The sequence below is a fragment of the Lactuca saligna genome, chromosome 4 (genome assembly GCF_052625555.1).
Source record: "Lactuca saligna cultivar CGN05327 chromosome 4, ASM5262555v1, whole genome shotgun sequence".
Taxonomy (NCBI): domain Eukaryota; kingdom Viridiplantae; phylum Streptophyta; class Magnoliopsida; order Asterales; family Asteraceae; genus Lactuca; species Lactuca saligna.
Genome location: NC_136420.1, coordinates 101,649,908 through 101,662,773, shown reverse-complemented (window position 1 = coordinate 101,662,773; position 12,866 = coordinate 101,649,908). Strand labels below are relative to the sequence as shown.

The 12,866-nt window shown below is 35.1% G+C and overlaps 1 protein-coding gene across 1 annotated transcript; it reads right to left on the bottom strand.

Moving 5' to 3' along the window:
• Positions 1-617: 617 nt before the first annotated feature.
• On the bottom strand, positions 618-2,786 carry LOC145042503 (uncharacterized). The gene is made up of 3 exons (XM_078990944.1): positions 2,394-2,786; positions 1,832-2,110; positions 618-1,761 (listed from the first exon to the last, which is right to left on the bottom strand). Exons 1-3 carry the CDS (start codon positions 2,592-2,594, stop codon positions 1,024-1,026), a joined length of 1,218 nt encoding a protein of 405 aa, XP_078847070.1. The 5' UTR covers positions 2,595-2,786; the 3' UTR covers positions 618-1,023.
• Between the last annotated feature and the right edge of the window lie 10,080 nt (positions 2,787-12,866).

Below are 12,866 nucleotides of genomic sequence, written 5' to 3'. Positions count from 1 at the left end.
TTGAAAAACTCAACTCAAACTCATTTATTTTGTGTCGTGTCGCGGGTCGTATCGAGAATTGTCAGCCCTACTATACCCGATTGTTGCCCTATCAAGATGTTTCCCTTTGACCCCTTTTCTGATTTCTTAGTGTTGTCCCCCCGGTGGATTTATCTTAGTAGGAGGATATTTATTTTCTCCTTCCATATAATGAAAATGAATCGTAGGGTGGCAATATAGGAGGATTTTTTTTTTTTTAATATATCAAGTAATTTTTTATTATATATAATTATAGAGAAAGCTTAACATAATGTATGTAAAGAAGCTAAAATTGTATTCCACTAATTAATGTACAATTAATATGTTTAACATACTTGGTAATTAAGTAGCTTAAACCAAGAGTATTGAATTGATTATGACCATGAGGCATGTGCTTATGTTGCATGTTGCAAGGTGTTGCTATTCGCAAAGAGCAACTCTATCAAATATATACAAAGGATGACATGGCAAAAAAAAACCATGAAATCATGATTTTGCATCCACGTCAGCAAAGTTATAACGGGGTAACCTGTCTACCCTTAAAACGGTTAATAACCAGGAATAGTTTTCAAAGTACAATACTAATAAAAGAACAAAATAAAAAAGCCAAACAGAAGTACATTACTAATTCTTGGATTTGGATGTGAATATATATGTTATTCAATATCTACATTCTGGGATAAATTATGCTATAGATCTTTTATCACTTATACATCAGCCATAAATAAAAGCATATGCAAATTACAAGATTACCAAATGGAAACAAACTACAACACGATTTATACAAATATTATATCAATCACAAATCATTTGTATTGTAATAATACAAATGACATGTAAACTATGAAACATATGACAAGAATGAAAAGACCACTTACCACAATGACATAAAGTCGCCCTTTGCAAGCATAGAATTGGCTTCCTAACAACACCTTCAGTTTGTACATTTCGTTTCTTTTTGCAATTTCTGTTTACATCATAGGAGATTATACAGATTTGATCATTTCATTTGTTGTTCATCATCTTATCAAGAACTGTATTAAGATCCACAGATGAACCATTTTCTGTGAGTTTTCTCACAGAAGCTATTACAAGGTCCCTCCTGAAACCCATTGCTGTGACCTTATCAACTATGTCATCTACTGGAATTGTATTCCCATTCCCTTCTGTACTTAACCTGTCTTCTATATCAACAGCAGTTGGTAATGCATGAGGCAGTGGTTGGGCTACAGGGGTATGAATGTAATTACTTGGAAATGGTGGTTCATTGTTGGGAAAGGTAGCAGATTCTGGCATATACTTAGCATGAAACTCAGACTTGTAGTTTCTTGAAGATTGGATAAAGTGGGACAAACCCTCTTCATGTTCTTGACTGGAGCCCCATCTATCTGGTTTAGAATGGCTAAAAGATGACATTTTAGATGTTTCTTGAGAATGATGGGTTAAAAAAGGATGATTTTGAGGACTAAGAATGCCTTGAGATGAATTCGGAAGGTATGATTGTGTAAAATGTGGAACCTGAGAGTCTTGTGAGAAAGTTACACCATTTGATGGTGGATGGTTGAGAAGTGGAGTTAATGGTGTATGAAAAGATGACTGTGGAGAAGGCAATGGTTGCTTGTGGTGTGGATTTGTTTGAGCAGTAAGTACTTTGTCTCTCTTTGAACCTTGAAGTTTAGCAAGCTGAAGCTTTGTTTCTGCTATTTCATGTTTGTCTTTCAAAAAGAAGACATCATCTTGTACCTGAGACAAAGTATTTGGTCATTAGAATCATTTGAAATGAAAAGTGTTGGAGATAAGTAAAGATGGAAACCTCTTGTAAAACATTATGCATTTTCCTTAGCTTCATGTGGGTTGTCCCGTGATACTTTTCTGTGCTGTTCTTCAAATCCTGTACATGGTTATCAATTTTGCAAGTTTCATCTTCAAGGCTAGAGATTTGTGTGCCAATACCTTCAATTGTGTGATGAAGTTTATCAGAAAGGTTCTTCATTGTATTGTCTAAGTGAAAAAACAAGGCTCCATAGTCAAAGGTCCCGAGTTTCTCCATGGATGTAGTCACAGTATCATTCTCGTTCATCACACCACTTATCTGTAGAGCAAACCAACATATCCTTTTTGAGTTTACGAATCTAATAGGAAAAAGCTTCAATTTAGGGTTCACGAATCACAAACATCATGAACAACAATAATCAGAAAACAGTTACGTGCTAAGTTCAACTTAGGGTTCATGAGCTAAATCATAATTTGATTCTTTTCCCACCTTCTTTCTAATGGCCATTCAGAATTTGTTATCAAAGAACAATCAAGAGACAATACTGACACCCGAAAAAAAAACCCTAATACTAACAACCAGCAACCTGAGGAAATTGTACCTGGGAATTAGGAGGCGGATATGGAGTACTCCCGATCCCGATGGGACGAAATTTATAGAAATTAAAATCACAGCTACGATCATCATCGACATCGTCGTATTGCAGTTCATCGTAATCGTCATCATCATCTAGCTCACTTGCGTCATCGTGGGGGTTTGTGAAGTGGAAGAAATCCTTGTTTCGGGACTTGTAATGTTCCATTTTACAATCAAATCGAACCTCCTTGAGCTTTCCTTGCGCTGATGACTACTAACTTCGTTTAAACACTTCCATTATGATGTTCCTGTTCTGGAATCCCGTCCGTTGACGCTCAGCAGCATCAAGTTATTGTCTTGCTTGTCCCTTTTTTTTCTTTATGATGCAACCGTTTTACGCAGATTTGGAGTTTGTTAATGTAATATTTGGAAAATGGCTCAAAAAACCCCCCTTAAATTTACATATCAGCTTTTCTTTCTGTATATTTTCTTATCGTTTCAATTGATGAAAAGTATATTAAAAAAAGTATGTTAAAGTATTATTAATTTTATCCAAATATAAATAAGTTATAATGTAGAATGAATAGAAAGAAAAGGTAAAATAATATTTAATTTCTCTTTATTTAATGTTAAAACTCTAAAATAGAAAGACAAAAATGGCATTTAGCTTGGTACCATTCTATCAACCGATAACCATGCATATGTGGCTATAAATTGATGACGGGATGCCAAGTAAGTGAAGGAAATAAGGGTGAGCTCGATTTCGGAATCAGATTGAATCGATTTGGAATTGAAAAAGCGAAAACTGAATTTATGGATATGGAAGAACCGGAAATTAAAACGAATTACATATTTGGTTCCAATCGGTTCTATTTACGGTTCAGTTTGATCCCAACAAGTTTCGTGCCCACTTTTAGTTGTTAGGGTCCAGAACTGGACCAAACCGAGAGCCAAATTTATGGATATCGAGAAACTGAGAACTAAACCGCATTACATATTTGATTCCAATCGATTCCGACTCAATTCGGTTTCAATGGTTATTTTGCTCACCCAACGAGAATTTTGCTATTTGTGTTTGTACTCGAAGGAAGGAAGTTAATCAAGAGCTGCAATGCTTTTTAGAGTTTTGATTTTTCAATGTGTCGTCTTCTTTAGCGAAACCCAGTGGCGGAGGGAGAACCGAGGCCACCCGCTGCTCAACCCCACAATCCCCATCTATTTTAATAAGTCTACCATAGTTGACTAAGCTCTTTAATTAGATTAATTTTAATTGTTTGTCTAAAAAATCAAATTTACATAATTACTCATTTTATATTGTCTCTATTACCATAGTTCGCTATTTAAACATTTTATGTTTTCTTTCAATAACTCGTAAACATGAGCACATACATTTCCATTACAACTATATATATATATATATATATATATATATATATATATATATATATATATATATATATATATATATATATATAGAGAGAGAGAGAGAGGGGTTAATTTACGTTTTTTATATTTTTATTACTAAATTATTATAAATATAGCTGAATATCTATGTTATAATTTTTTTAGATTCACTCCTTATTTTAAGAATGTATGAGTGAAATCCGGAAAAATAAATAAATAAATAAAATAACATTGGGATTTTTATTTAGAGGATCCTTTTATTTGTCAATTTTCTCTTTTCAAATTTAAAGACTTTTTTTTTATTATTTGAAGATAAAATTTATTTTAATATGTTATTACTATCTAAGCCCTCCTTATTAAAAAATATTGGTTCCTCCTTGGCAAAACCGAGCTTTAACATCTCTATTCTAGAGGTAATAAATATTAATGTAATCAATGCGAGTGTGAAGATGTATGTCCAATTTCTATTTTACGTACATATGAGAGCTTGACGTAGGTTTTGGGGTTGCCCAATGTACATTACTGTGAAATTGTATGTTTTTCTTGGCAGGTAACACAACATTGCAAGTTTTTCAAGTGACTTGATAAGGATGAAGATTGCAAAAGTAAATAAAGATTAATGTAATTCCCTGCCTTTACATTAAATAATGAACCGTATAAATACAGAAGGATTTCTCAAAGAAAGGAAAGGATATACACCATCAATTACATAAATACATATATAAAATATCTCTCGCTAAGAGTCCCCCTCAGTCTTAGTGGGAGGAAGACGGACGCTGAGACTGTCTCTAAAATCGAGAAATAGCTGTCGTGGAAGACCTTTAGTAAAGATGTCAGCATATTGATAAGTAGATGGAATATGAAGAACTCGAATCTGACCAATAGCGACCTTTTCACGAACAAAGTGTATATCCATTTCAATGTGCTTGGTACGTTGGTGTTGCACAGGATTACCGGATAAATAGACAGCAGAGACATTGTCACAATAGACGATCGTAGCACGTTTCAGAGGGGCATGTAGTTCGAGAAGAAGGTTGCGAAGCCAACAGGCTTCAGCAACGACATTAGCAACACCATGGTATTCGGCTTCAGCACTTAACCTTGAAAGAGTGGCTTGACGTTTGGCAGACCATGAGATGAGATTGTCACCGAGAAAAATGCAATATCTGGATGTGGAGCGGCGGGTATCCGGGCAACGCCCCAATCAGCATCAGTATAGGACACTAGCTGAGTGGAAAGTGAGGAAAATAACGTGAGACCATGATCTGGGGTGCCTTTGATGTACCGTATAATTCGTTTTAAGGCATTAAAGTGGCTGATTTTCGGAGCGTGCATAAAGAGGCAGATCTGTTGCACGGCGTATGCAATGTCCTGACGTGTGAATGTAAGATATTGGAGAGCTCCCGCAAGACTCCGATATAGAGATGGATCAGCCACAGGATCACCAGCATGAAGACTTAGTTTGGAATTAGTGTCAACGGGAGTGGTGACTGGTTTGCATGTTTCCATGTTGGCACGTTTGAGGATTTCGTCAACATATTTGCGTTGAGATAAGAACATGGTGTTCTTGGTGCGCGTGACAGCAATTCCAAGGAAGTAAGAAAGCGGGCCAAGATCAGTCATGTCGAATTCCCGTTTTAGAGCACCGAGGAGCCAAGTCTTGAGTGTTGTAGATGAGGTAGCTAACACTACGTCATCGACATACAACAGTAGATAAGTGGTCTCATGTTGTTTTTGGTAGATAAATAAGGAATTGTCACTCTTGCTGCACACAAATCCAATAGTTAGTAAATAAGATGCGAATCGTTGATACCATGCACGCGGTGCCTGTTTCAACCCATACAAGGATTTCTTTAATTTGCAAACATGGTCCGGATAACGGGTGTTAAAAAAACCAGGTGGCTGGTGCATATATACGGTTTCCTTCAATTGACCATGTAAGAAAGCGTTTTTCACATCCAATTGATGTACATCCCAATCTCGTGCCATGGGAAGACTAAGAACAGTACGAATAGTGGCAGGTTTTACAACCGGGCTGAAGGTTTCATCGCAATCAATACCAACTTCTTGTGTTTTTCCATTCACTACAAGTCGTGCCTTGTAGCGCTCCAAAGTGCCATCTGCCTTAAACTTGTGCCGAAATAACTAGTCACATCGAATAACATTGTGATCGGATGGTCTAGGCACAAGATCCCATGTTCCCTGTTTCAATAAAGCATTATATTCAGTAGTCATAGCATCGAGCCAGTTTTGATCTTGCAAAGCGACCTATGGGTTGGATGGGATTGGGGATATTTGTTGAGTGTGGAGTGTGTATTTGGGGTTTGGTTTGATAATTCCACTTTTAGATCGTGTATGCATGTGAGAGGATGGTGGAGGGTTAGGGATAATCGGCGGTGATGGTGGTGAGGGAGGTGGGGAAGGTGGAGGTGAGAGTTATGGAGAAGTTTGAGGTAAGGGTGGGGGTGAAGGTGGTGGAGAGGGTTGTGTTGTATTCGTTGGGATAAGTTGAGGGTGAATTAAGTATGGTGATGGGTCGTTTGCATCTAGAAACTTATAGGATTCAGCTCGATATTTTGCAATATTAGAATAAGGGAAAATGTGTTCATGAAAAGTGACATGGCGAGAGATTAGTGGTTTGGAGTTATCGAGTGGTAGGCATAGATAACCACGATGATTGTCGGGATACCCAAGGAATATACAAGGGAGGGATCGTGGGGCTAGTTTGTGGGGGATGGTGGATGTGGTGTTAGGGTAACATAGACACCCAAATGTTCGTAAATGTTTATATGTGGGGGTACGAAGGTAAAGAATTTGAGTTGGTGTTTTGTTACCAATGACACGTGATGGGAGGATGTTGGTAAGATATGTGGCTGTATGGATCGCATAGTTCCAAAAAGAGGGTGGTAGGGATGCATGAATTAAAGATGTTCGGACCATGTTATTTAGGGTGCGAATTATACGTTCTGCTTTGCCATTCTGGGAGGAGGTGTATGGGCATGTGAATCGAAGTTGAACACCATTGGTGTTGCAAAACCGTGTGAAGGCTGCATTGTGAAATTCACGTCCATTATCGCACTGAAAGGATTTAATGTTGGTGGAAAAGTGAGTTTGGACATATTTATAGAATTGCGCGAGGAGCAGAAAAGTTTCAGATTTGGCTTTAATGGGAAACGTCCAAATATAGTGTGAAAAATCATCAAGTAACACAAGGTAGTAGTTATGGTTGAGTTTACTTTTAACAGGTGATGTCCATATATCAGCATGAATGATATCAAAGGGTAAATAGGTAACAGAAACAAAATCATTAAAGGGTAATCGACAATGTTTTCCCAACGAGCAAGCATTACATGAAAACAAAGTATTTTTAGAGCTAGAAAAAGAAAGACATGAATTTAAATATTGTAAAGTAGAGACAACATGATGACCAAGACGATTGTGCCATATATTTGGAGACTCCGTATAAAAAGCGACAGGTGGGTGCTCGTTGGTAAGTGAGGGTGTGAGAGGATAGAGATCGCCAGGGCTGTCACACCGGGTGATATGTTTCTTCGTGATTAGATCCTTCACAGTAAAACCGAATGGGTCAAATTCAACAGATGTATTATTATCACGAGTAAGTTGTTTCACAGCAACAAGGTTTTTGATGATGTTAGGGACAAGGAAAACATTGTTTAGGCGATAAGGGTGATTGAGGTATGAGGTGATTGCATTCCCATAGCCAAAAACTGGAACTCGATGGCCATTACCAACCAAAATATAATTATCTTTATTAAAACGAGAGAGATTAGAGAGCTTACCAGCATCGCTAGTGAGGTGGGAGGTTGATCCTGTATCCATATACCATGAGCTATCAGGTGGTTGCATGTACATGGTTTGGAATGCTTGTGCAAGTTCGGTTGGTGTCATCTGGCTGGAGTGGTCCGATTGTGATTCTGAGGCAAAGTTGGCTTGTGGATCCGTGTGAACTTGTTGTTGCTGCTGTGCGAGTGAGAATCGAATGTTTGGACAAGGCCCCATAATTCCAACCTGAGGAGCTGTGGGGTACGGGCAAGGTGGGGCGGACCAGGGGTATGGGGGAAACCAACCGGGCCATTGCCATGGGGTCTGCTGCGATGAGAATCTGTCGTTACCACGTCTGCATCCTCTGCCGCCTCGTTGTCTGCCGCGAGACCAACGTCCTCCGCCACGCTGATTACCCCGGTGTTGACCACGGCCATTGTAGCCTGAGGTGTGGTTATTAGTGTTGTTGTTGGAGTGTTCAGAAGTACCGGAGTCAGCCCGTTGAGGGACAAGAGCTTGGGGAATGGTGGGGTTAGGTTTGTTACGGGGGGCTTCTTCAAGGAGAAGGGAGGATTGCGCTTTTGTAAAGCTGGGAAGGGGGTTGGTTTGTTGTATAATGGTAGCGACAGTATCGTAGTCCCCCTTTTTGAGACCGGAGATGAGTTGGAGGACCATCTTCGTTTCTGACACCGGGTTTCCAACGTTTTCTAGTTGATCGGCTAGGTTCTTGAGGCGTGCACAATATTCAGTGATGTTAGAGAAGGCAGAGAGATGGGTGTTGTTAAATTGTTCCTCGAGGTAAACTGCACGAGTGGTTTTATTCTCAAGAAATATCTCCTGAAGACGCTTCCAAAGGTCAAGGGCCGATGCACCAGGTTTCATGATGGTGTGAGCGAGATCAGGTGTTATGGTGGTGTAGATCCATGATTTTACAAGGGCATCAAGACGATCCCATGTGTCCTTATCAACATCGGTGGGTTTGGGGGCTTTGTCATCGATATGATCCTTCACGTTGTAAGCACAAACGTGAATGTTGAAGAATTCCACCCATGAAGGATAGTGATCGTCAGACCGGTTGAGAATGAGAGGTATGGCATTCCTGATGTTGCTCACTGTGAATGCCAGGTGGAATGTGGATTTGGTGGTTGCTGCATCGCCTGGCATGTCAAGGAGAAAAGAAGGAGATGTGGGGAAAAGAACAGAGGTCGACTGCTGTGAAGGGTGCGATGGCTTAGGGTTAAGCCAAAAGAGGCTCTGATACCATAAATATTAATGTAATTCCCTGCCTTTACATTAAACAATGAACCGTATAAATACAAAATGATTTCTCAAAGAAAGGAAAGGATATACACCATCAATTACATAAATACATATACAAAATATCTCTTGCTAAGAGTAAAAAATCAGAGCAAATTGATCCACAACACATGTATATGGTTGTTTTGTTACAAGTTATATTAGTTTTGTTATTTGTTATCTAAATGATCCCGATAAAACTTGTTGTGAAGTTATCTTAGGAAATGCTATGTAATTAGTGTCTAGTTTTGTTACGAGCTAGTATTGTTTTGTAATTGTCAACAATTAAAAAAAAAAATGTGTGTAAACATCATCAAAAGAATCATTTCATTACACAGGTAGCCATTACATTAAACTTAAAGTAACTTACATGAAATATACATCAAATTGTACCAAAAGTTTATACTAATTTCCAAAAAAAAGAAACAACCATATTACACGTGTGATCTTTATAGATAAGATACTTTATAGATAAGATTCTAAAATAAATATAAAAAATCAAGTCTATTAATTCCACGTGTGGTATGTACCTCTAGTACCTTTAATTCTATTTCTTCAAGAAGACGAAAAGAAACCTATAAGCATTAATTCATCTTTAGTTAAAGAAATGTTAGATATGATAGAACTCTAATATGTGATCATGTAAGAGAATGCCAAAATGCAACTTATAAGAATGTCATCTTGCACGATCATGACTTTCCTTCAACCTCATCTATAGAATCATATATAATTTACTTTTAAGGCATAAATAGTTTAGCAGGTGCATGGTTCATTCGTTCTCTAGCAAATAACAATCCGCTTGCAATGAGTTCGTTTTTTTCTCGTTTGTTGATGTAGCAATTCATTCTTCAATAATTTTATAACAAAATATTCAGAAATTCACCTCTCATAAATATTCCTAACCTTGCTAATTTCTTATTTGAGAAAAAAAAAATGTCTATTGTAGACACTCATAAATATGTCTATTGTATACACTAAAATACACATATTTATGGCATATTTAAGGCTATCTTACCATATCTATGTCAAAATTATTTTTTAGTTTTTATTGAACGCGGAAGAACAATGATATATATTATCTTTCACGGACTATATTGAGCATACATAAACAAAACAATGTCTGTTGATTTTGCTGATACGATTACCATATCATACAAGTTTATAAATTGCATTTAAATTAAAAAAAAAAAAAAAAAAAACAATTTACGTTTTTATTGATTAAAAACGACATGCTACATCACTTATTGCTCATGAAAATACTTTTAAGTTTAACGTATTTTTTCCAAACAAAATAATCGTTATTGGAAAATTATTAATTGATAAATAATAGAAATATGGATGATTTTGTAGTTAATTTACATTTTTTTAAATTAATGCAATTCTTTCTATTAATTAGTTGCTTTGAGTTAATATTTAGAATATTCACAAAAAAAATAAGTTATCCTAAAAAGTTAACAACACAGTCCGTTACTCGTTAATCTGTTATGTCTGCAAGTGATGTTCAGTCTAGCTAGGTTGATACACCAGGTTTTATACTTATATGGGGCGTGAGGTTAAAAGTTTGATTCCCTTAAACTACCTCTTGTGATACCGCATATGGGGAATTATTTCTAGAAATATCTATGGGGGTCGGATTTACCCTATAAAGGAGTTCGAGCTCATTGAAATATTGTGAATAGGATTTCACTTAATTTGTTTGTTGTTTCTAAAAAAATCCGCTACTTTTATCTATATAAAACTTTTAATTTTAATATTAATATTGAGTTCGTCCAATAAAGAAGGTAAATATCTAAACATGCATCCATAAATTAACTTGTGTGATAATGCAAACACAAACTCATTAATGCACACCATATAAAGATAGATTACTTGAGCTATTTATTGTGTGTTACAATAAACCAATAAGAATTTAGTAAAAATTAAATTATTATTTTGAGTTCGTCCAATAAAGAAGGTAAATATTTAAACATGCATCCATAAATTAACTTGTGTGATAATGCAAACACAAACTCATTAATGCACACCATATAAATATAGATTACTTGAGCTATTTATTGTGTGTTACAATAAACCAATAAGAATTTAGTAAAAATTAAATTATTATTTAATCAAATAAATATATATATTAAATGATTTCCATAACTATATGTATATTAAATGATATCCATAATGATAATTTTTATGGATACTAATTAAATTCATCATTAATATTCGCAATAATATTATTTCAGAATAATTTGCATCTAATTTTTCATTTATAGATTTGTATTTTGTTTAATGGCTCACTCACTCAAAATACATTAAAGTTGCGTAAAACATGGAAAGCAGAAGTGTATTCTAATAGAATGAGAGTTTATTTTAAAAGAATGAGATTATATTCTAACAGAATGAAAGTGTATTCCAGTATAATACACTCTCATTCTTCATATTCTATGCAATTTTGTTCTATTTTTAGTGAGTGGATCCATAAACAAAACACAAACTCATACATGAAAACCTAGATGTGAATTCATTTTAAAAGAATGTTATTACTGACATTAATGACAAATTTAATTAATTTTTACAAAAAAAAAAAAGAATTATAATTATGGATATCATTTAATATACATATAATTATGGAAATAATTAAATATCTATCTTTATTTAATTAAATAATTATTTAATTTTACTAAATTCATATTGGTGTATTTTAGCACATAATAAATGTAAGAAACACATTAACCTAACCTTAGATTACTTTATAAATGCTAGTGAGTGTGGTATCACACTTATCACGGTCCACGTAGGCGTCACGTCAACTTTGTTACATTCCTTCAAATTTGTGTCATCTTCATGGCAGGGGTTGCCACACTTGCTATGGTTTTTTTAATAATTAATTTTAAAAAAAATAAACATTTCAAACATACAATTTTTTTACAACTAAAATTTCATTTAGCTAGAATAATAATTAGGATTTATAAGTCAAGGGTTGATTCTGTAATTTCAAAAACTATTTATGTAGAGAGAATTTAGAATGGGGTATTTTTTGTTAGTAGACCAAACCCTAGGGAGCTTTTATGTCAAACCTGGAGAATTTTGTTTATCTTCTCCTTCATTTGAATGAATTCACAAGAAGTTTCTTTCATTTTTGTTAATTACAACTTTAAAAAAAATCCTCGCTTTCTCTCCATGTTCCCCAAACTATACACTCTCTCATTGGTACAAATCTACCGAGTTGGCGACTCAAGCTTGGCATGCCAAGAGCTCAGCCCGATGTTCGCCGAGGTACTTACCGAGACCACACTGACTAGCCTAAAAGTCTCTAACACTTCTCGTGATTGAAATATATATATATATATATATATATATATATATATATATATATATATATATATATATATATATATATATATATATATATATAGAGAGAGAGAGAGAGAGAGGATCGGCCCATTGATTTTGAAGACCCTATACGAAAAGTGAAAATGGAACCCTAAATACAATTTTTTATATATAGAATAAAAATAAATCTTAGAAAGAAAAACTATAAACTAAATTAAATTAGCTAAAAATGGAATTATGCAAATTTATAAAATTTAAGGGGTGCAATATGTAAATTTTGAAAACTAACTTACTAAAAGTATTTAACTTCTAAATATCAATAATCAAATATAACTTTAGAAATGAATTACTTATAAAAATTCACACCAAATTTAAGGCGTGGAGTTGAACTCAGGATGTATGGGAAAGAGCTACACCTCCCTACCAATTGAAATACTATTATTTTTTAAGGGGAAAATTACAAAAATTGTCTCTATGGTTTGCCAAAAATCATAAAATCAGTCGGTGCTAATTTTTTTATGCAAATGATCCTTGTAGTTTGCAAAATTTGCAAAGATGACCCTTTTTACTAACATCGTTAGTATTTAACCGTTAGGGACTGAATCTGTAAGGGCATTTTCATCTTTTCAAATATAAAAAGGCTGAATTTGTAACATTTGATAAACCACAAGGAATTCTTCAATCTGTAAGGGCA